The sequence below is a fragment of the Leiobunum rupestre genome, chromosome 9 (assembly GCF_980474605.1).
Source record: "Leiobunum rupestre chromosome 9, qqLeiRupe1.1.hap1, whole genome shotgun sequence".
Lineage (NCBI taxonomy): Eukaryota > Metazoa > Arthropoda > Arachnida > Opiliones > Sclerosomatidae > Leiobunum > Leiobunum rupestre.
The window spans coordinates 32,484,636-32,509,098 of NC_143392.1; the positions used below are offsets into that span (position 1 = coordinate 32,484,636).

Sequence of the window (24,463 nt, forward strand, 5' to 3'; positions counted from 1 at the left end):
GGTCAAATAGGGATCTTTACATGCTTGGAAGATAAATCTGCTTTGCCACGCTCCCGTTATTGAGAGGGCCATGCCATTTTGTATGATATAACAAAATGATTTAAGGTTGGTCACGCAGGGGCGTAGGAACTGCCCCTCCCTAGAATTTTGCTGGGAGGGGCAACTAATGTTATTGCCCCCTCCAACTTTTTGGTCTGTTGAAACCTTTAAAAGGCTCAAATGCTCATTTTAAACGCATATAAAGCTTATAGAACCACAACTGTGTTTAAATTTCAGTCTTTTCCCACCAATTCACATAGTAGTAAAAAGTACACATGCACTCTGAGAAGCTACACTCCATTAAAAATTCAAAACCATTCTTTAGACCCCTTTTCGTTTCTCTTTGTCCCCTCCAACTTCTAGAACGTTCCTACGCCCCTGGGTTGGTGTATAATATTAGAAAGATCTCAGTTGCATTTTAACCAATAAGCTAAAACTACAGGAAATATTGGATTTCATAAGATCATTTCAGTACTACAGGACAAAACAAAATTTGATGAAAAATGATTTTATTCTTTAAAATCAGGATAAATAATAAAGGACATATGAAAGGTTCATTTTGAACTTGAATCTTCTTTAACAAAGCAGAAAACCAAATATAGTGCTGAAATTAAAAAAAAGAGTTAAAAGTTAAATGAAAATAATGGCATTTTCTTTGGGCTGCTCCATGAATTGAGGTGCGTTTTGTTGTGTTATTGTCAGGAAAATATTACAGAACTTTGCTACGCCACAATTTAAAATTTTCCTTGAAATATTCCTCGTAAAAATATAGCATCTCTTATTAGGAAACTACTCTCTCGCATGAATGATGACATCATGTGTAAAATTTACTCGATAAGTGTGGGAGTTTTGGAGCAGACTTAAGAATCTAGCGTTGGCCTATATTGATTTTGAGAATTTACCGCAACTGATGTCCAACCAATTATTACCGATACCAATATCAATATTTTCCAATAAATTAACTTAGCCAAATGTCAAGGTTAGTGGCTTTGTTGTTGAGAATATCGGTATAGACACTAACTGATTAATTGGAAAAATAGCAATATCGATAACTGATACTGATAGCATACCAGTTTCGGCTCATCACTAGAAAAATGCCATAAGAAATACAATTTTAATTTTTACTTACATATTGCTTCCCATTCTGATTTTGTTAATGTTCCCTGTAAAAACAAACATCAAAATTATAAACAATGGTTAAGAAACACTCTTCTTTATTAGTAATCTTACCACTCTGATTTCGCGACCTCTGTTTTCTTCATCTTTCAAATTCTTAAGTTTTTCTTTTGTTTCTTCGTAATCTTTCTTGTCTTTTCCAACCAATTCTTGACCATCAAAAGGTGGATATGTTTCGAGTGCTTGCATTCTTGTTAATAAGAACTTTCCCTCTCCTTTATTGTAATTCTCTTCAAAGAATTCTTGGAATGTCTTTTTATATACAAGTTTTAAGCCATATTGAGAGGCTATTCTGATAATTTAAATGACAAAATTAAATATTACTTAGATTTCAGAGAATGGATTATTTCTAGGCATGTGCGAGTACTCGGCTTGAAAATGGAACGAATTGAGTTAATTAGTTTCATGGCTCGAAGCTCGAAAAGCCTTAGTTGAAAAAGCTCAAAAATGGTTCTAGCCTCAAATCAAGGCCTAGGCTTAACTTTAGAGTACTCGAAACTATTATTCTTATCAAGGCACTACTCGCTAATGTTTAAAAATGGAGGGAAAAGCTAATAAAAAAATTACCTTTGGTCCCGTAACTGATTTTAAATGTAGAAAACAAAACCCAAAACCATAAGATACATAACCTAGGGTGCCCTAGCTGTTTATTGTCAGTTGCTTGGTGGTTCATCAGTCCCCTATTTTCTTGTTGTAATCCCTTGTATTGCCAGTTATTAATTTAGACTTCACAAATATAGCTTCAAATAAACGTAAAAGCTCTGGCAATAAATATTCTTTTAATGAAGAAATAGTAGAACCTAGTGATGAAAGTGAAGATTCTAGTTTAAATGATTCCTCATCTGATGAAATACAGCCCAGTGGCTAATTATTCCAGTACTCGCAACCCCTTTTTAAACTAAGCCTTATTATTCGAGTACTGAAAACCACTTTTAAGCTAAGCCTAAAAGCTCAAAAGCTGGATAAAATTTTGAAGCTTGTCTCGATACTCAAAAAGTGACAATTTTCATACTAGAAGCTCAGCTTGAAACCCAAAAATCAAGTCTCGCACATGCCTAATTATTTTAAAAGCTTACTCAATAAATGCAGGGAAATATACAAGAAACTCTGGGCAATCTACGACTCCTTCTAAATGAAAGTCGTAGCAAGTTCCAAATAATGGGAAATGGTCTTTGGATTTAAAAGTTGCGGAGTATACTTCGTTCCCAAAAGTTAAGTCTGGAGATTCACGCAGTCTTTTACTGGAAAATAATAGCGTGTTATATGTCTATCGTATATTTTGTAGTTTTATTCGTACTTACACGATATCGAAAGCATTAGGTGTGCTTCCTATGAAGTAACCACCCGGTTTTAGGCTTTCGCTGGCATTTTGAATCATGCATTTAACTTGGGGAAGACTCTCAAAACAGTAATGGAAGCTAAATTGGCAGCTAGAAATATCAAATTTTACGTCTGGCTTTTTGAATTTATCTTTCAACCTAATCTGAAAAATATTTTGTATAGTTAAAAAGTTTAGTGGCTTAAAATAGGTCTTTCATATCATAAGTACTATAATAATCATATGTATGATATTTCCCATTTAAATTAAATAATTACATGGCTAAGAACTCCACAAACTGTTACTAATCTTTACTAATGGTACCCAGAGAAATCCTATTATCCCCATTCTTAATTAAAATTTTAACTTTTTTGTTATAAATAACGTGTAATTGATAAATAATGATCAATTACTGAACTAGAACATCAAATTGACTATTATAAAATCCTGTTGATTTCTAAGGTAGTCTTTTTTGTCGAATTTAAGACCTAAATGCGTTTTAGCTTGTATTTATCACCATCTAAGAGAATAGTGGGTATAATGAGTCTTCTCTTCCAAATATTTATAATTACGCATAAACATGCACACGGGTGGGCCATGGCCCAACCTAAAATTTATCCGAGGGGCACAAAATAAGGGTGCCAAAAATTATGTGGTTGCTGAACCTGCCTTTTTTAAAAGGCTATGCATGCCAATGCGATTACGCTATCACTCTGTGACAGATCATTAACCGAAATGGTGCAATGTCAAACTTAAGCTAATTATATTACTTATGATCTTGTTATTACTTTTGTGCAATCTGCAGAAATGCATTCCAGGGTGAAAATCGAACCACTGTTGTTATTCCTTTGTCTCTGGGATTTGTCTTTCATATCGCAGTAACGATCATAACATTGTTCCATTGATGTTGCCGCAATGTCTTAAAGAATTACACCACTTTATTAAGAGTTTTTTTGTTAAAACATTTGATTTGTGTTATCTTACCAGCGCACACCAAAGTACGAATATTCCCCTTGCTCCACTTGAGTAAATCACCTCCTTTACCAGCCCCAATATCAAGGACAGAAATGTCTTTTCTCCGGTCATTTTGTCGAACAAGTTCTAAGGTCTCACCTGAATACAAATTTCAAAAGTTGCGCAACTTATGGTTAAAGGTTGTTGTTATATAAATAATTTCTTACCTATAAGAACACTCTTTATCCAGTTATTGAAGTTGCGCATGAAAAAAATGCGGCTGTCTTTTCTGGCTTCCCGACCCTTTTCCTCTAAGCTATTGTAATGTTTAGCAACAACTTTGGTTAAGTCCTCCTTTATGGTGCCCTTTAATATTAAGTAATTGTATATTGTTTAAAATTAATTTTGGAATTTCTGAAAATTAAGCCTATGATTTTTTAAGACTGAAAAAATAATTTCCTCACATTTCCAACTTCGTTTGAAGCTGATTCGGACATCTTTCCTTTCAAAATGTATGTATATCTATTTAATTTGATTTATACCACTTTGATTTTGGCGCAAATTCATAAAATTTAGAGGACGGGTACGATTAACGCGCTGTAGTTTATTGACATTTTGAATGAGAACTTGAGAAGTTTCAGCAGACGAAGTTTCAATTTCGCGCAACGTTTTGTTTTGGAACGTGTCAGCTTTGCCTATTTACATTTGGCACAATCATGCTTATTTACGCTCATAGTTGCCAACTCTGCGGTTTTCCCGCGGCTTACCGTGGTATTGCATTTCATTTATTTATTTATTTATTTATGACAAAAATAATTGCTCAATAAGCCTCAGGTGGGCTTTTGTTGAATCACTACAGAAAGACGCAAAACAAAAAAAAAAAAAAAAATTAAAATAAAGGGAGAGACGAAAACAAATGAGTAAATTTGGAAATAGAGGTTAAAAATCAAGTAACGCGAGAGGATTCTTTAAAATTAAAAAAGGCAGAGACGTGGCGGTGAAACGTGTGCCGATTAGGGATAGAAAAAAATTGCTCAGCCGCGGATTTCAACGCGGGTTTTATAAATTTTTGTAATGGCATCATAAATCTTTAGTAACAATAATTAAAAACCAAAAAACTACTTCGTAGTTTCCTTGTGAATCAGTAGAAAAATTAAATGAACTTTAGATTGCGTGGGTTTTTCACCTTTTGTTCGCGGGAAACGAAGCTTTTATGTTGGCAACCCTGTTTACGCAACTTGTTTTTTTAAGCTATGGTTCCTAAAGTTCCGTGAGCGTGCGGTTTTAGACATGGACTAATCTTCATTCAATAAAGATGCTTCTGATAATTTCCACTAATTGTGAGTTTATTTATGTCTATAGATATGCCGTTATTAGTTTTAATAAAATTGTACTTACAGATTTTTAAACACAAAAATGTTTTCAAGATCTCTACAGTGTTTTTCCCGAGGCAGTAGAATTCTTCATAATGTTACAACTCAAATTAGTAGTAATTTCAAATGTCAAAACAATGCCTTTAAGCTTAATATTATTAAGTCAGATCAGCTTGTTGTATGGCATGCACGACACTTAGGAAGCTTATATTCGTTGAACAGTTTGGGCAGCACCAAAATGTCCAACTCTTGCTCTGTAGATAGCCTTTTAAGAAGAGGTACGTTGCTTAAACCACGTTGTACTGAGAATGATATAATATACATTGTATCTTTCAATACTTTCTAGGACTAGTTACAAATAATAAACCTAAGGGCATTACTGGTAAACCAACTGTTACGGACAAAGAATCCGCAAATACGGAAGACATTAATATTGATGATACTAAATTAACTCTTTTTCAACGTTATAAAAAGATGGCTAAAGAGTATTGGTATGTTTTAATACCGGTGCATGTGGCAACATCTATTGTTTGGTTTGGTGCATTCTTCTATGCCTCGAAAAGGTTCGTATCCTATTTTAATTTAAACTAGGCATTTGCTTCCAATGTTTAAAATTCATTTTGTTGCAGTGGATTTGACATTGTACCCTACTTGGAGTATTTTGGTGCTAGTGAAACTGTGATTCGTCCATTTAGAAATTCAAGCTTAGGACATGTAACTGTTGCTTGGGCCCTCTATAAAGTAGCGACACCCGCTAGATATACAGTCACATTAGGCGGTACAACAATGTCGATTAATTTCTTAACAAAACGTGGACTTATTAAACCTATTCCTTCGAAAGAAAATATTAAGGCTATTTACCAACAAAAGAAAGAAGAATTTATTCAGAGAAAAACCCGACATAACTAAAGGAAGACTGGTTTTGATTTGTAATTATTGAAAAATTTAGTCAATGAAAACGAATTGCGCAATTGTTAGGCTATTGTGTCTTAGTAGTTGTTAAAAAATTAATTTTAATATTTAATAAATGTTAGTAGCGTATTTTTGTGTTAGATTTCATTGTGTCTCGCTAGATGGCGCCACAATTTCGAGTTAGCTTTTTAAAATCAAAATTTTTCTGAGGTGGGAACTAAAACTCTAGCTAGAAATTATATTCAACTATATATTTCCCTCTAGTGGAATTCTACTTAAATCATTGTTTTTAATTAAAATGACTGTAAAACTGTGTTCTTTCCGTATAACACGTAAAAATCCTTTATTTTCCTTTACCAAAATAACCATTTATTCAACTTTGTAGTTGTAAGGCGCTATGTCCACATTCGCCCCATTTATTTCACTTAAATATTAAATTTGTTACATAAAGTGAAATCCCATTCTGGACCCAAAAATACATCCCAATTTGAGACAATGGTTTTCTACCCGACTGAGTTTAGGGAGGGGTCATTTTCCGGAGAAATCTCTGCAATTTGGAGATCGCGGACAAGGAACAATCTTATACAAATCACCTGGTGGCGGAAAAGAAAAAAAATATTAGGCGTGAAAAGAAACTGATATCGATGAATCTTGATATTGATCCGAAATTTTTAGATCGTTGGCAACGCGTTAAGAGGGGCGCTTACGCTACTTCCAAGTCCGTCTGTCCCGACTATATTATTTTGCTGAACTTTTAAATTTTTGCAAGATTCCCGCGCGAGCACCGGAAATAGAGCTGTAAATATCCAAGAATATGATTGGTCGGATCTGCTATCACGAGATACGGAAGAAGAGGAGCTACTCCATTTTCACGCAGATTTTATCCAACGACGATTTGCCACACCAACATTTGAATTTACTGAAAATAGTACTAGGAAAATGATTGGTTGGATCTGCTATCACGAGATACGGAAGAAGAGGAACTACTCCATTTTCACGCAGATTTTATCCAACGACGGTTTGCCACACCAACATTTGAATTTACTGAAAATAGTACTAGGAAAATGATTGGTTGGATCTGCTATCACGAGATACGGGAGAAGAGGAACTACTCCATTTTCACGCAGATTTTATCCAATGACGGTTTGCCACACCAACATTTGAATTTACTGAAAATAGTACTAGGAAAATGATTGGTTGGATCTGCTATCACGAGATACGGGAGAAGAGGAACTACTCCATTTTCACGCAGATTTTATCCAATGACGGTTTGCCACACCAACATTTGAATTTACTGAAAATAGTACTAGGAAAATGATTGGTTGGATCTGCTATCACGAGATACGGGAGAAGAGGAACTACTCCATTTTCACGCAGATTTTATCCAATGACGGTTTGCCACACCAACATTTGAATTTACTGAAAATAGTACTAGGAAAATGATTGGTTGGATCTGCTATCACGAGATACGGGAGAAGAGGAACTACTCCATTTTCACGCAGATTTTATCCAACGACGGTTTGCCACACCAACATTTGAATTTACTGAAAATAGCACTAGGGAAAATCTTTGAATATGATTGGCTGGATCTACTATCACGAGGTTCGTCAAGGGAATTATCTAGATGAAATTCGGGCAAAATCTTTCAAATGATTTTGTGGCACTTTAAACACGTCAACTTGTTTCAACCCAAATCCACCATTTTCCTTTTTTTGTCGGGGGCGAAAGAGAAACAAGTGTATAAGTAGACCCTCTCTTCGTTGGCAAATTTTCGAGCATTCGTCATGGGCCCCCTCCCCCTCAGTCCCAGTTTTTTTCGAGAGGTGTTCTACAACGGGGAGCAGCGTATATCGAAGATAGGCTCGCTTTAACGTTCGATCGCCGGCTCCAAAACGGACATTCGTCAATCCCCCGCCTTTAACTTCAACGCTAGGCTAAACTTGAATCGAACTATAGTAAAAGATGGTATGAAATCGCGGCTTAGGCTGCTATGAAAAAGAGGAATGAAAAAAGTCGAATAAATTTTCGCCCGTTGCTCTTGAACTCCCCCAAAAAATCGGAGAAGTGCGCCGGACGATTTATTTCAAAATCTCTGATTTTTTTTCACCCTTTTTACGGCGAGCGTTTCTAGGTCCCGCTGTCCCCGAGAACCATTTCTTGTCAGAGATGGTTTTTCAATGTCACCTTTTTTTGCCGTTGTCCAATATAGAGTAGAGAAGCGGAAAACTTCTCACGAGATTACGCTTTCTAGAAGTAATTTCCCGCCCTCCCACTGCGATGATAAACGAAAGATTTTGATTCTAGAAAGCGGGAATGTTCTACCAAGAAATGCATTATTAATCTTCCCATTTATTTATGCCTTGATTTTATGGACGAGAAGGTTCGGGTGTAAAAGTAGGCCATACGAGTTTCCCTTCGTCCAGTTCCTGGGAATCAAATATTTTATGATTATAGGCGTTTTTCGAAGTAGCTTTTGACGTAATTAAAAAACTTTTTTCTTTTATCTTCAGGATCATTTAGTTAAATTGTATTTTTTTTAAGCTTTGTGGCACCATAGAGGCATAGACCATCGACCCCAAGTAGGATTTGCGTCAACCCAGTGGCGGATACAGAAAAACTCAAGGGGGGGGGGGGCGCTAAAAGACTTCTTGAGGGGTGTAATAACAAATCATCAAGTCAGATGCAAAGCGCCCATATGTATCCGCCACTGCATCAACCTCGAAAAAAAGGTGTCTCAAAAGTGATGCGCCTTTTTTTACAGCAAACAGAAAATAGCGCATTAAAATTCTTTATATATAAAGAAATTAAATTAAAAATTCATGCGCATTTCTTATTGTCGTGCGTGCTCGTCTTTGGCCATTCAAAACTGCCTCTACTTGCCGTGAGATGGCGCGCTCTTAACCCGGCCACCTGGATTAATGTCTTCAAAAGTCACTAGATAACTTGAGCCTAGGATGGTGTCTTTGGTATTAGCCTAGCTGATTATTATTATTTATTTATACTTATTCAGAATGACTATGTTAAGAATATCGGTGGGCATCATTGCCGAATTTCCCCCTGGCATGATAAACTGGAAGGAAAAATGTCACGTCATAAGATAGGAAACCAATGATATACCGGGCTGGTTTGGTTTTTCTACTTAGCATACGAAAATCCATCAGGTTAAACTTCTAAAGTTATCCACTAGGTGGCTCTATGCTCAGACCACACTCCAACGCCACGCTGAGAATACGATAATGGGGGAAGTGTAGTTATCCGTAAAGGTAAACTCTTAAGTTGCCTTTTAAATATAATTGTTAATAATATTTCGTCAATTTTTAATATATAAAGTAAATACTAATTTTATAAAGCACCTTTAAAGTTTATAGAAACTGACACAAGATGTCGCATCCCTCGATACATAAAAAATTAGTTTTTATTCGTAATAATTCGTAAAAAAATTATATTTTAAATAAATAATAATTTACAAAGCACCTTCAAAGTTTATAGAAATTGACAACAGATGTCGCATCCCTCGATACATAAAAAATTAGTTTTTATTCGTAATAATTCGTAAAAAAATTATATTTTAAATAAATAATAATTTACAAAGCACCTTCAAAGTTTATAGAAATTGACAACAGATGTCGCATCCCTCGATACATAAAAAATTAGTTTTTATTCGTAATAATTCGTAAAAAAATTATATTTTAAATAAATAATAATTTACAAAGCACCTTCAAAGTTTATAGAAATTGACAACAGATGTCGCATCCCTCGATACATAAAAAATTAGTTTTTATTCGTAATAATTCGTAAATTTTTAATATATAAAGTAAATACTAATTTTATAAAGCACCTTTAAAGTTTATAGAAACTGACACAAGATGTCGCATCCCTCGATACATAAAAAATTAGTTTTTATTCGTAATAATTCGTAAAAAAAATTATATTTTAAATAAATAATAATTTACAAAGCACCTTCAAAATTTATAGAAATTGACAACAGATGTCGCATCATTCGACGAGTAGAATTTTTCTAGGTCACTATGTAAACTGATTTTTCTACTTTTTCTACCAAGTACCTAATTTAGAGAATACGTAAATATAACACGAGCACCATTTCAAAATCCAGCATATCGAAAAAGGGCGTATAAAAATAAAATATCATGATGTAATTCGGCGCCTCGCATCACGCTAAATGATCGGCTATCTATCATTGTAAACGACATTTTCCGGCCTCTAAAAGACAAGAGGGGGGGGGGGGGAGCTCATCTAGTGTGGTCTGTAGATATAATACTGTTAGTCCAGAAGCTGTGACGAGATGGGTGGACACTAGAACTCTATATTTTTTCGGCTGAAATTTTTTTCTTTCGTAACTAAATCAGTTGGCTTTGATGGCGAGTCATTTGTCAGCTGGGTCGCGGGGGTTATAAGCTTTCATCTTTTCCCTCATCCGCCTTTATTTGGGCTCCTATGATACTCATTTTCCGGGAAATGGCACCGAGTTTGACTCGCCAAAGATCCCCTTGTAAATTCTCTCCGAATATTTAGTTCCCCTACCCAAAAAAAAAACAAAATTTCCTCCAGGCCAGCCAATTTCTTTTTCTCGGCGCAATTTACATTCTACTGGAAATTTAAACTTTTAGCCTTTGGGTTTTTGGGGTAGCTTACACTTTGGCCTTTCATCGGCGTTATACCGGCAAAAGTTTCGTAAAAAAAACGAACGAGAAGCCGAGCAAATTTGTATTCTTTAGGGGTAACATTTACACGAGTGAAAATGTCGGGATTCTTTTCCATTTAAGCCGAGAAGTATTTTTTCCTCCGTTTGATACGCGTCTGTTCCGGAACTTTATCCAGACAGTTTTTCAGTTAGCTGACAGTGTACAATTAAAAAATACTATAGCGCTGGAATGAACGAGGTAGATTTCACCCTACCACCGCCTTCTACGTAAGTGTCAAGTAAATTTTACCCGGGGACTCTGGTTTCTACCTTTTTTCCACGACATCCCCAAAAAGTCAAAACTGCGGAAGAAAAAATTCTGTATTTTTTCAACGTCTTCCGTACGAAGTTAAACTCCGGGCTAAGCACGGATCCTAGTTTTTCGCTTCCTTCAAATAGTCAGAAGAAAGTTTTTTGCCTTTTTTTTCCTTTTATTTTCTGTCTTTTAACCATCTGTGACTTTTCTTCGACGTCGAATTTTCCTCCACTTTTGCCACCCCATTTTCTTGGTAGGACTCCACATTTTTTAGGTTTGCTTTAGTCTTAGCCAGGGTATACGATGAAGTTGATATATTAAGTTATTTCTCGCCTTTACACTCAGTTTAATTCGGTATTAGGAGGTATGCGGTTTGCGCCAATATCACAATTTAGGGATCCCCCCTTGTCTAGGAAATCCCACATTCCAAAGTTAAAAGCGACGAACAAAATTCCATTCTAACTTTGTACCGTGTTTTGCTCTTTGTTTCGGGATTCACTCTTATTTTCCTAAAAGTACACTGGCCTATTTTGCGGCTCTTGTTTTACTTTGTTAGACCTGGATTGTTGCGAAAGTTGACCTAGTAATTTTTAAAATACGTACGGGATTTGCAAATCCAGTGGATTTTTCACTGGATTTGTGGATTTTTGAAAAATCAAACGGTATTTATATTTTTTTGCTGGATTTGTGGATTTTTCTCTTGGATTTTGTAGATTTGTGGATTTAGCTTTTGGATTTTGTGGATTTGTGGATTTTCTACTGGATTTGTGGATTTTGGAAAATACAACTGTATTTTTTAAAAATCCTCGAATTGGTATTTTTTGCTGGATTTGTAGATTTGTTCTTGGATTTTTCTCTTGGATTTTGTTTTTTTTTTGGATTTGCCCGTGGATTTTGTGGGTTGTGAAAAATCGTGGATTTTCGATTTTTCTGTGGATTTGTGGAATTTTCTCCTGGATTTTGTGGATTTGTAGATTTATTCTATGGATTTTGTGGATTTGTGGATTTTTACAAGTATTTTGTGGATTTGTTAACAAATACTAAATCTTTTCCGGATTTTTCGCGGATTTTGGATTTTTCTGAATGTCCGACCCCTCGAATTTTGCTTTCTTTTATCGTAGTAATTAATTTTGAAATTGAATAATTTTAATTTAAAAAATATATAAATGAATCCAATTAGATTTTTTCGCTGGTGGAAATTGATAATATCATGTTAAATAAGTATTTATACAGGGTGTAAACAAAAAACGATCCAGTGGTAGCTAGTCAAAATTTAATTTTAGTATGTATTTGAAATTTTTAGGTCAGTTAGCTTGTCTTCAAGGTCTTTCAAAATTTATTTCGAAAACCATAAAAAGTTGGTTTCAATTAGAAAATTGTTCCCCGTCAAATTTTAGGTCTAAATAGCTTTCAGCCCACTTAATTTGACCAATATCAAGTCGGGGTATTTTAAACAAAACCAGAAGGTCGTGATGAGTATTAAAATTTGCTAGACATTATCATCTGGTAGGGGTCTTTAGAATTGTCAAACGCGGATGACCTTCAACTCATGGTTCAAGGTCATCGAAAACCAATGATTTATAGAAATTGTTCAAATTTAAAAGGGGTGTAAATTAAAATTTTAAGTCTAAATGTCTTGACGAAAACTTTTCAAATTGGAACCATTTCTCTAAATCCATTGGTTCACGAGAAAAACTAAAGACCCTCTAAAAGATTAGCATGTCTAGAAAATTTTGATACTCTAGAATGAGTTCATTTCGAGCTCTTAGCCCTTCAACCTGGTCTTTAGTTTCATTACTTTCATCACAACCTTCTTGTTTTGTCCAAAATTCCTCGACTGGTTATAGGTCAAATTAGGTATGGTCAAAGAATTTAGACTTGAAATGTGACGGGGAACACTTTTCTAATTGAAACCAACTTTGTATCTTTAATGATTCTCGAGATAAATTTTGAATGACCTTGAAGAAATGGTTCAAGGTCATGAATATTTCCGATGTTAAGTGACCTCCTAACGTTGTATAGGTCCTGAAAATGAAAAATTCCAAACTAAAACATATTTTAAGTTATTAGCACGGGATCGTTTTTTGTTTATAACCTGTATACTATAAATATACTGTACATACAGGGTACCTCAATTTAATTGGCTAGAAGCCTATAATTTTCAATAGGGAACACCTTATACAGGGTGTCCACTAAAAAATGAACCGGGGCGAATATCTCAAAATCTGTTTTAGGTACGATTTTGAAATTTTCAAGTCGTATACAAGATGTAGGGGGAAACCTAATGCGAAAATGTCGATGACCTTGAACCATGTCTTCAAGGTCAACCAAAAACTAACTCGATAACCGTAAGTGTTAGAAAGTTGGTTCCAATTAGAGAAGTGTTCCACGTGACGTTTTAAGTTTTTTTTTTTATAAATAGAGCTAATACCCAAGGCACCACCTTCGACCACATAAGCAATGTTGCTTGTGCGTGATCAAGTAACAGGTGGCCGGGTTACAATGCGTAGGAGGTTGGTGGCAAGACCTTCATGCCACGCGAGCCAACAGCTCCCTACACTAACTATTACCGTTACCCCAGCAAGTTTTTATGGGAAGGGGAAACCGAAGATCTCGGTGGAAAACCCCTTTAGCCAGTGGGGAGAGAACTTACAAACTCTACGCAGAAGGAGTGGTTCCGGATTTTTCACCCAGTGCCACTATCTGGGATCGAACCCGGCTCCTCTTGCTGCGAGGCTAAAGTGCTAACCACTCAGCCACCCCAAACAAGTAGGTTTGATCTGATCGGATTTGACCAATATGAAGCCGAGAAATGTTAGATGAAAAACCAGAAGGTCGTTAAGTTGATAACGTGTCGAAAGCGAGGTTCGGGAGCTGATAACTCTAAAGATACTCGAGTTAGAATACTGAAATTTGATACACATCCTCATCAAGATTGAGGGTCTTTAGTTTAAAAATTTCAATGACCTTGAACCACGTCTTCAAGGTCATCCAATTTTACAAACTATAAAAACTCCGACCATAATGAGTTTGTCTAGCAAATTTCGATGTAACACGAATTGGTTTCGAGTTATGTGCGTTTTCTTTCAATTTTCATTTTAACGACCTTTGTGATTTTGAAAAACAGTTCCTCGACTTCCTAATGGTCAAATTCGATCGAATCGAAGCTAAGTAGACCTACAATGTGACGTGGAACACTTTTCTAATTGGAACCAACTTTCTATCACTTACGGTTCTCGCGTTAGTTTTTGGATGACCTTGAAGACATGGTTCAAGGTCATTGACATTTTTAAACTAAAGACCCTCAATCTTGATGAGGATGTGTAGCAAATTTCAGTACTCTAACTCGAGTATCTTTAGAGTTATCAGCTCCCGAACCTCGTTTTCGACACGTTATCAACTTAACGACCTTCTGGTTTTTCATCTAACATTTCTCGGCTTCCTATTGGTCAAATACGATCAGGTCAAACCAATTTGTACTTAAAAGATCACGTGGAACACTTTTCTAATTGGAACCATCTTTCTAACACTTACGGTTCTCAAGTTAGTTTTTTGATGACCTTGAAGACATGGTTCAAGGTCATCGACATTTCCGCATTAGGTTTCCCCCTACATCTTGTATACGACTTGAAAATTTCAAAATCGTACCTAAAACAGATTTTGAGATATTCGCCCTGGTTCATTTTTTAGTGGACACCCTGTATATTATACATTTCAGAAAACTTTAATAGTTTAACGATTTTGAAAAATTAATTTTTTCATCGGTAGGTGGTATACGTATTCCAAAGGTTTTAATTGCAAAGATGTAGGGTTTACTCTAAAACCTACAAATAAACTGCATTTTGCATTTAGATATTGTGAGCGTATATGTTCTTTTTCGTTAAGGTAATTCATTTGCTTAGAAGGCGTAGTCCGAGTCATCACACTGTTCTCCAACTTGTTCGCGACTTGGTAAATTTTTGACATGTCAGTACGACGTTCCGTAGTCCTGCAGGTCAGTAACGTAAATAAGGCCCCCATAGACCCCGCAATGTGAGAACCCCGGATTCAGGGGCCCATAAAGGTCTAGATATCCACTCTTCTTCTATAAACACCACTGAGTCTAAAGACGCTCCAAAGAGTTTCGCGGGGTAATCATTATTTCAACATGGAAGATATTGTTATTGTCTACTTTGGTCAGAACCTCAAGGAGCTATATCTAGAGAGTTCTTGGTCGTTACCACTCTCATCCCTAGCGAAAGACCCACCAACAAGCACTTCGTGATGGGGATATGTCGCAAAGATATGACTTTTGTAACTGACTTATAAACATGTTTCACGACTATCTGAATCTTCTCCTTCTTCTCCTAATGTCCGATGAATGGTCTTTCTCGTTCAACCACCAGAACCAACTCCACAATCCTCAATGGTGATTTGCACATCACCAGCCAGTTCAGTTTAGGCTGGGCACTGTGGGCAGGTCTGCTTGAAGACTGTTATTGATCCATTTATACTTCCAAATCATCTTAATGGGCAGAACTAATTGACCTTCCCACGAAAACATTCTATTTCCGACGACGATGGATTGGCTGGAAATTTTCTTGCGGGGCTTCCTCTCGTAGCACGCATATCGGATGCCTGTCACCACTCTGGATGACTTGCGCCAAAGAATCATTGAAGCTTACCGTTTCGTAACTTCTGATATTATGCAGACGTCATTTCGCAATATGGTTTTTCGTGTCGAGACCTGCATCGCAGCAGAATTATAAATTATTTAACCGCACCTTATTCCGAGTTAGTAAATCTTTTAAACCTTTTTAAATAAAAACACATTTTATGAAATGCAAATAATTTTAATAATGTTTTTTTTTCAAATATCAAAATCTAAGTGGAAAATATACTTTTATGTCCTACAACTTTATCATTTAAAATTTTGTATATCACCTACCAGTGAAAAATAAAAAAATTCCAACAATTTCCCTAATTTCATTGTTAAATAAATATGCCCTGACACTTCAGAATTCTAGGTTAAATAGTTTTTAAGAAAAATGACCTAGTTACCTCATACTATTACAGAACTAAAATAAGTAAAAATCCTGTACAATGTAATTGTAACATAATGCGGGACCGTTAGATATACAGAGTGTTTCTTTTTGCTCGAAAAAGTAATTTTTTTCAAAAAATATGTTTTCTAGAAAGTTGAAATTTGTATTGTACATTATACGTACCAGGGGACACTTTCTACCAAAATTGCATCTATATCGAAAAATATTTTCACGTTTTTTGAAAATTTAAATTTTAACCGCTAGGTGCTATAAGAAAATTGTCAATGAGAAAATTGTAGAGCGTCACCGAAAACGTACAAATGGCGTTGGCGCGAAAAAATAGACGTCTTTTTCACTGAAAAAATACGACTTGAAAAAGTGACAAGCTGGGCAAGCTAAAATAACTTTTTTTGAGAGTCGTATTTTGTCAGTGAAAAAGACGTTTATTGTTTTCGCGTCAACGCTATTTGTACGTTTTCGATGACGCTCTACAATTTTCTCTTTGACAATTTTCTTATAGCACCTAGCGGTTAAAATTTAAATTTTCAAAAAACGTGAAAATATTTTTCGATTTAGATGCAATTTTGGTAGAAAGTGTCCCGCGGCACGTTTAATGTAGAGTACAAATTTCAACTTTCTAAAACGTTCGAGAAAAAAACACCCCGTATATAAAATTCTTCAGATTCTAATAATTAAAAATCTAACAAAAATTATCACACTTGACCACGTTACATTTGGGATTAGAAGTTAGTGGTCATTAACCATTTTAAGTACAGTTAGCAAACTATAAAGAGCGCTAAGAACGGTCATCTTCTCGGTCTCACATTTGCCCATATTGAAGACCTCTATTACTGGTGTCCACTTAAAGAGCAGTGACCGCCGAAAGTACAAACGGGCTCGGAAAATATTACACGCGTTTTCTCTCTCTCGAGTCACTCCGAAACAATTTTGGTCACCTTTATTACGCTCTCCGGTCACTCTATCTTGACCATTTTCCCCGCTCAATGACCGTTCTACTCTCCGCTGACGTTATTACGGTCAAACACCGCTGGTTGGCTCCTTAAAGCGAGGGTTAAAAAAGCACTCGCCGAGTAAAAAAAATTTTCTTTTCGTCAGTATTTTTAATAGAACCGGATCTATTTAAGGACCACTATTACTTTTCATTGTAGAGCGCTTGGAATTTCACGGCGGTCCGTCGCCGAATTATACAGGGTGGAAGCTTCAGCCGTGGTCCAGCCTCGGTACTTCTCCTAGTACACCAGAGTGCTGCGGGTGGAACACTTCTACAGGCGCTGGTAGGCCAAAAATAGACCAATGGGATAATTGGAAGCCTCAGCCGTGGTCCAGCCTCGGTACTTTTCGTAGTCTAAAAATAGACCAATGGGAGAATTGGATGCCTCAGCCGTGGTCCAGCCTCGGTACTTTTCGTAGTCTAAAAATAGACCAATGGGAGAATTGGATGCCTCAGCCGTGGTCCAGCCTCGGTACTTTTCGTAGTCTAAAAATAGACCAATGGGAGAATTGGATGCCTCAGCCGTGGTCCAGCCTCAGTACTTTTCCTAGTCTAAAAATAGACCAATGCGAGAATTAGAAGCGCATCTTCCAAATGCTTTCGGGTGATTGGATAAAGATGCGCTTCTAATTATCCCATTGTTCCATTTTTGGCCTACTAGCGCCTGTAGAAGTGTTCGACCCGCAGCACTCTGGTGTACTAGGAGAAGTAGCGAGGCTGGACCACGGCTGAGGCTTCCACCCTGTATTGCCTTTTTTATTCCTCCTGGAGAGCGAAGAGGGTGGCAACTCATGTTGGTGTTTGACCCCTTCCGGAATCGGTATAAAGGGCGCAGTTGGCCGATCTACTTAATTGAGATTCTGCTTCTGCTAGTTTGCCCTACAGAGAGTCGACCAAATCCCAGGGGATCATTTATGGCCTGGGATATTTTCTCGCCGGGCTACTTATAAAGATATTGCTCCCTCTCTCCGAGGGGCTTCTAAATAGAATACAGCATTTCCTTTTGATACAAAATCCAAGGCGACAGTACGCGACAAGTACTGGAATTGTTCGGATAATGTTTGTGGGATGTGCGCGGTTTACTTACTCGAGTTTGATTACTTGTTTAAAATCATTTTTATAAATTTTCTGAGTTGAGTTTGATCATTTTTAAAAATTTTCTGAGTAGAGTTTGATCATTTTTATAAATTTTCTGAGCCTGATTATTTAAAACAAAATCTGGAATCTGATATTTTAAAAATTATTCCGAGTATGATATTTGCCCACATTTTCCTAATATGATAATTTTTCAAAATTCGGAATATGATTTTTTTTTAAATTTCCGAGTCTCAATTTTCATAATATTTCAAAGTCTGATATTTTTTAAAATATTTGTAAATCTGGTATTTTTAAAATATTTCAAAATCTGATATTTTTAAAATATTTCAAAATCTGACATTTTTAAAATATTTCAAAATCGGATATTTTTAAATATTTCAAAATCTTATATTCATTTAAATATTTCAAAATCTTATATTCATTTAAATATTTCAAAATCTTAATTTTTTTTAAATACTTCAAATTCCAATGCGATCGCAAATTGATACTAAGACGAATACCGTAAACAATTGGTGGAAACCCTGCCATTTGGACGTTGAGACGTTTACCGTAACCCTCAGCACTCGGTCCGCCCCAAAAGTCAATAAGAAGAAGCTGGAGAGAAAACACCCATACGTACAAAACGCACACATAACCAGCTCAACACCCACAACCAGCTCAACACCCACAACCGCCTCAAAACCAACTCAACATTCCCACGCTACACATCAACATTACAATAACAAAATTTCCAATAAAACTGAGTGGCAACCGTCGCGACGGTGAGCGTTAACGAGAAAAACAACCGCACCCAACCCAACCGCAAAATCATTCGTTAACGCTCACCGTCACACGGTGGTTTTGCCAACCTTTAAACTGCAAACACGGTTTTTCGACTTTGCCCCGGTAACGCGTTCGCACCACACAGACACACACACACACACCCAGACAGACTCACAGACACACAGACACACAGACACGGTGATTGTAAAACCCCTCCTAGGTGACATAGTCCTATCGGAGAGGTAAAAATGTCGTATAAATTTCAATACTGACACAAACACACGTAACTAACATGAAAGGTAAAAATGATAATTTAGTCTATCACAACAAAATCTGATAAAATATAAAACCACGCGAGCGTAAGATGAAACCGTTATGTTGCGTCAACACAATGTAATTTTAGCATAAGGCGCGTTTAAACTTTGATCTTTGTCAAGTGGGCCCTCCTACGCGAATATTTGTCGAACTTTCGGGTCAGCCCACTCTCCAGCCCGTCCCTTCCAATGGTTGAGACTGAGAGCGACAGCCATCGAGGTCACGTTCAACTTATTTCTGGCGGATTATTTTTTCTTCTTTTCACGTGAGAATCCCTCAAGGTGTTCGAACGCCGATGTGTTCCGAAGTAACGATTTGGGATCCCCCCTCCGCTTCCGATTTTGGAGGAAAGGAAGGAACTTGGAGGATGAGATTGCGCCGAGGGTCCGAGCCCGGCCATAAAAGTAAGAAAAAACCCCTTCGCTGGTACCCGAAGGCTTAGATTTCTTTTTGGGCTTCCTCTATTTCTTTTTCGTCCGTGTTTCGCCGAATCCGAAGAAATTCTCTACTCTCCAGTCGCTCTTCCGCCAATGCCACTCCGGGACGTCGACTCTCCCCGCCTTCCCTCAAGCTGCTGATTAGCGTCTCGGAATAGAGACCCGGGGACTAGTTAGTCCGGCTTTACCCGGGTCGTTGTATCGCGTGGCTTGTTAGGGATTTAGCAGTATTCCAATAGCGTGGCCAATAAATCGATATTAGCTCGTTCTACCGGTACTCCGATTCTGATTTGACCATTGATTGTTGCGTAACGCGTTATGTCGGAACAATATTATGTTCAATAATATCATGCAAATGTTGGCAGTTCGTACCAAATATTTATCAACTATAAATTATGTTAAAGGGAATATAGCCTACGAAGTAATCTTTATGGAAAGGATGATGAAATTAGCGAATAAGTAGATTAGTCTTTTAGGAAAAGGGATACAAAAGCTAAACCCTAAACAAATTTAAAAACTTACAAATAGCTCGTACCGATAGGTCTTCGAGCAAACAAAAGACGCGAAACTCGGACCAAATAGATCTTCGAGTGAAAAACTAAATTAATTTAAATAAAATAGGCAGAAATTCCAACGGTAGACCGGTTTCGTCTTTTTGTTTGCTCGAAGACCTATTGGTACGAGCTATTTGTAAGTTTTTAAATTTGTTTAGGGCTTAGCTTTTTTTTACCTTTTCCTAATGGACTAATCTACTTATTCGCTAATTTCATCATCCTTTGCAATGCAGTCCATAGCCGTGGTTCCTTTTAACTTAATCTTTATGGAAGGCCCCTTAAATTTTTCAAATTTCCCTGTACAGTGGCGCCAAACTATTTTAAAGCCTGAGGCAAGAGCGGCCCAAGCTGCAAACGTTGGCGTTCCATACCAAATACCTGAGGTTATTTTCCCTTTAATATATAGAATTTACTATAGGTTATATCAGAAGTACATAATATATATCGTATGAGAAACATATTCATCTCCCTATACGGATAATTGTATTGGCTTGAAACGTGAACCTTCGCGGGTCATTTTTCAAAAAACCTGCGAAATACATCGGCTTGTAACTAATCTGAATTAATTGTAAATATCCTCCGATTTAATTCCTTTCAAAAATGTAATTAATGTTTATTTTAATTTGATTTTCCCAGATTACAAATAACTGTTCAACAAACTGAATCTGTTGAGATGAATTATATCAGATCGGTTCAGATAGGTTACTTGGGATAATGTATCAGTTACAGTTGGAAAGCAGACTGCTGGGTGAGGGAATATTAACCGGATCAAATTAACCGATTAGCACCTGAATAACCTGATCAGTTTGCCGTTGGAAGCGGAATGGATTTTTTCCATTATAGCTTTTACCAATTATGCAATTCCATTATAACTTATACCAATTATGCAATTCCATTATAACTTATACCAATTATGCAATTTCATTATAACTTATACCAATTATGCAATTCCATTATAACTTATACCAATTATGCAATTCCATTATAACTTATACCAATTATGCAATTCCATTATAACTTATACCAATTATGCAATTCCATTATAACTTATACCAATTATGCAATTCCATTATAACTTATACCAATTATGCAATTCCATTATAACTTATACCAATTATTCAATTCCATTATAACTTATACCAATTATTCAATTTCATTTTTAACTTATACCAATTATTAAATTCCATTGTAGCTTTTACCAATTATTCAATTCCATTATAGCTTATACGAAATATTCAATTCATTTTTAACTTATACCAATTATTTAATTCATTTTTAACTTTTAACAATTATTAAATTCAATTATAACTTATACCAATTATTAAATTCAATTATGACTTATACCAATTATTAAATTCAATTATAACTTGTACCAATTATTAAATTCAATTATAACTCATACCAGAGATTAAATTCAATTATGACTTATACTAGAGATTAAATTCAATTATAACTTATACCAATTATTAAATTCAATTATAACTTATACCAATTATTAAATTCAATTATAACTTATACCAATTATTAAATTCAATTATAACTTATACCAATTATTAAATTCAATTATAACTTATACCAATTATTAAATTCAATTATAACTTATACCAGAGATTAAATTAAATTTTACCAATGGTTGGTTAATTTCTATTAAAACATAAACCAATTATTCAATCATCATCCGAATAAATAAACAATCAATACGCATTAATGGTAGCGTGTTATTTATTTTCTAGTCCAATATTACATCGTCTGCTTTCCGATGTCGTACCATTAATTAAACGAAACAGCGCGTCTCGATGTTATTTCGGCTTTCGCGCCCTCTTTCGAGAGAACGGCGAATATTTTGAGGAACACACGCCAAAAAGAGTGATAGGCCTTATGGCGTAGTAACGCCTACTTCGTGTACGTTTCCAACGAAAGGCGACTCACGTCTGTTACGTAGGCTGTTTGCTAAATCCCGGAGCATCGCTGCTCCAGCTTCTCGCGCTAATGACTGCCAAACTAAATGGCCCGGAATATATAAAAAAAAGGCGCCTTATGGTCCAAAATTGGGGGACGTTGGGGGGGATAACCCAAAAAAGAAAAATTTGGAACCGGAGAGAAAGACATTTTTCATTTTCCCGCCTCGGTAAAATGGCTAATTGTTTTTCTTACGACGGAAAAAGGTGCGTATCCAAAGTGTCTCTATTTGCGCTATTTCAACGAAAAATGAACCTTCCTTTTTTACGTGTTCAAATTTAGTTTCCTTACTTCGCTATTTATCTACGATCATTTAGTTCTTATATTTTTTGACAATTAAAAGAATCATTTGTACGTTTCTTTTTGCGTGGTGCAATGATAACGGTAGAAGTAAATGAACCGAAGTTATTGGAATTGACCTGAAAACAGGGAGTCATTTTACCTATGGAAATCTAGTTAAAACGAAGCTGATGTACAGTCCCTTCTACTCCTACGATAATTTAAACTTAAGAATTGTGAATACTATATTCGGATATTCGCTATGTAAACGCTGTATATAATTCTGTGACTTAAGAGCGCGCTCCAAAAATTATGTAAAGACAGGGGCGCGTCAAAATTCTTAAGGCTGGTTCACACGGGCAGTGTTTTCCTGATTTTCTCTATTTTCTCGTTTTACCACCTTTTCCCGTTGTTCTGGCGCACGGGAAAACGACTGTACACACGGACAAAATTAAACGGATTTTTCCGCCGTCAGCGCTGCCGGTAAACGAGAAAACGGAGAAAAAAATGTTGAAATATCTCTACTTTTTTTCCCGGTTTTCTGAAGCACTTTGAGCTCGACTAATCAGCGAGCGTTTCGCTGTCACGGGATTTTGAAATTCTTTAAAAGTAGGCTTAAGAATTTTTGCGTCTACCACGTGACGGCATAACGCTCGCTGACTGGTCGAGCCCAACGCCCCTCAAAAAAAGGTTATCCGTTTTCTCATTCCCCGGCAGCGCTCGCTGTGATAAAATCCGGCAAATTTTGTCCGTGTGTACAGTCGTGTTCCCGTGAACGGTCAAGCTTTAACCAGTTAGATGGCCCGATAGCCCATTAAAAACTAAAATTTATGGCGAAAACCGCGTCAAAAATATTGAGTGGTTAATTTTTAATGAAATAGAGAAATTTCGGGAAATCGAAAAGCGCGCGTCCACCGCGACACCTGGTGAGAAGTCGGTGAGACGGAAAAACAACGTAAAAGCGCGCGCTGCTGAAGACGCAAAAATATTTTTTGCACGCGCGGCGCGTTCCAGTTATAAGAGACTTAAGCCTAAATTGCGCGATTTTAAAAGTTAGGATAGTTCGCAAATCGCTCATACGGGGTTAGGGGCACTGGCGGCAGCCCCTAAGATGGCGACGAAAATTCGAACCCAAACACCTGGCGTTATTTTTCGTTTCAACTTTTTGGGCCAAAAGCTATTTTTTCAAGACAAAAAAGGTACGTGTTAGTATATTGAACGTCTTGTTAATCTTTTGATACGGAAATAAGGCCATATTTGGAAAAGCTTGGCCGTTCCCCTTTAAAATCAGCTAGGCTAATACCCTTAAGCCTACGTCATCTAGCGACTTTTAGAGCCATTAATTCAAGTAGCCGGACTACAACGCGTAGGAGGGTGATGGCAGGGCTGATACTCAAATTCATAACTAATTTTAGTGGAAATAGTAACTAACCTCTTCAAAAATAACTAAGAAATAACTTAATAACACGAATTTAAAGTAAAAATCACAGTTTATCACGAGGTTTGTGATAAATTAAGCAGACGATCTTTAAGACGAGAAAAAAATGTGGCTGCCAAAATAGGAGTAGACATAAGTTGACTTAGGGAGCGGCCGTTACATTTCTAGGGAATTGGCCGGTGGTAAAATATTTTTTCGTAGAGATAACCTAACAAATTTCAAAAAAGTAACTTTTAGTAACCAAATTAGACAAATAGTAACTTTTAGTAACCGATTTAAAAAAAAGTAACTTTTAGTTAAAAAAGTAACCCAGTATCAGCCCTGTGATGGCAAACCCTTCATGCCACGCGAGCCAACAGCTCCCTTCACTAACTATTACCGTTAACCTCAATAAGTAAGATGGCGACTTACGAGAACGCCACGAACGTTGTAAACTAAGCCTTTGACAATAAATATTATTTTTACACAATAAATGAAAGAAGAAATCATTTTATTTATAATTTAAAAGGAAATATTGCATCGGAAATTAAATATCATAATGTTTATTTTCTTCAGCATCAAGTTAACTGACAAGGAGACTACCCGCGGTGGTTATCACCGATTTTGTTGAAACTCGGGGTCAGGTAGACCTTATGGTAGTATGAAAATTTGCCAAAGGGAAAAGTTGCAATGGGCTTTAGTTTTCCCATGGCAACCCAAAATGTTTTTGACCTCTCCATTTGAAAAAGCATGGGATTTTCTCGGATACCCAAATTTTGCTAAAATTTTAAAAAATTGATCAATTTTACCCCAAATCATCGATCAATTTTACCCAAAATAGGTCAAATTCATCTTTTTGGGTATGTTTTTAAAATT

General features: G+C 36.3%; 2 protein-coding genes across 2 annotated transcripts; one reads left to right on the forward strand and one right to left on the reverse strand.

Annotated features, from left to right (window-relative positions):
* Positions 1-542: 542 nt before the first annotated feature.
* Positions 543-4,172, reverse strand: Rnmt (RNA guanine-7 methyltransferase). Its single transcript, XM_090158349.1, has 9 exons — positions 3,952-4,172; positions 3,715-3,853; positions 3,518-3,646; positions 3,322-3,452; positions 2,517-2,698; positions 2,292-2,456; positions 1,270-1,507; positions 1,169-1,202; positions 543-643 (listed from the first exon to the last, which is right to left on the reverse strand). Exons 1-9 carry the CDS (start codon positions 3,982-3,984, stop codon positions 594-596), a joined length of 1,101 nt encoding a protein of 366 aa, XP_090014475.1. The 5' UTR covers positions 3,985-4,172; the 3' UTR covers positions 543-593.
* A 493-nt stretch (positions 4,173-4,665) lies between these two features.
* Positions 4,666-5,895, forward strand: LOC149927169 (uncharacterized protein C18orf19 homolog A). Its single transcript, XM_090158584.1, has 4 exons — positions 4,666-4,827; positions 4,888-5,138; positions 5,207-5,423; positions 5,490-5,895. Exons 2-4 carry the CDS (start codon positions 4,904-4,906, stop codon positions 5,767-5,769), a joined length of 732 nt encoding a protein of 243 aa, XP_090014710.1. The 5' UTR covers positions 4,666-4,827; positions 4,888-4,903; the 3' UTR covers positions 5,770-5,895.
* The last annotated feature ends 18,568 nt before the right edge of the window (positions 5,896-24,463 follow it).

What these genes read in the sequence shown, in the direction of transcription:
- LOC149927169 (XM_090158584.1), top strand. Translation starts at nt 4,904, where the DNA reads ATGTTTTCAAGATCTCTACAGTGTTTTTCCCGAGGCAGTAGAATTCTT. An exon ending in AGATAGCCTTTTAAGAAGAG is followed by an intron (nt 5,139 to 5,206) that starts GTACGTTGCTTA and finishes AATACTTTCTAG; the next exon opens with GACTAGTTACAAATAATAAA. An exon ending in TTCTTCTATGCCTCGAAAAG is followed by an intron (nt 5,424 to 5,489) that starts GTTCGTATCCTA and finishes ATTTTGTTGCAG; the next exon opens with TGGATTTGACATTGTACCCT.
- Rnmt (XM_090158349.1), bottom strand. Translation starts at nt 3,984, where the DNA reads ATGTCCGAATCAGCTTCAAACGAAGTTGGAAAT. An exon ending in TATTTCCCTGCATTTATTGA is followed by an intron (nt 1,508 to 2,291) that starts GTAAGCTTTTAA and finishes TTAAATTATCAG; the next exon opens with AATAGCCTCTCAATATGGCT. An exon ending in ATCAGAATGGGAAGCAATAT is followed by an intron (nt 644 to 1,168) that starts GTAAGTAAAAAT and finishes TTTTAATTTCAG; the next exon opens with CACTATATTTGGTTTTCTGC.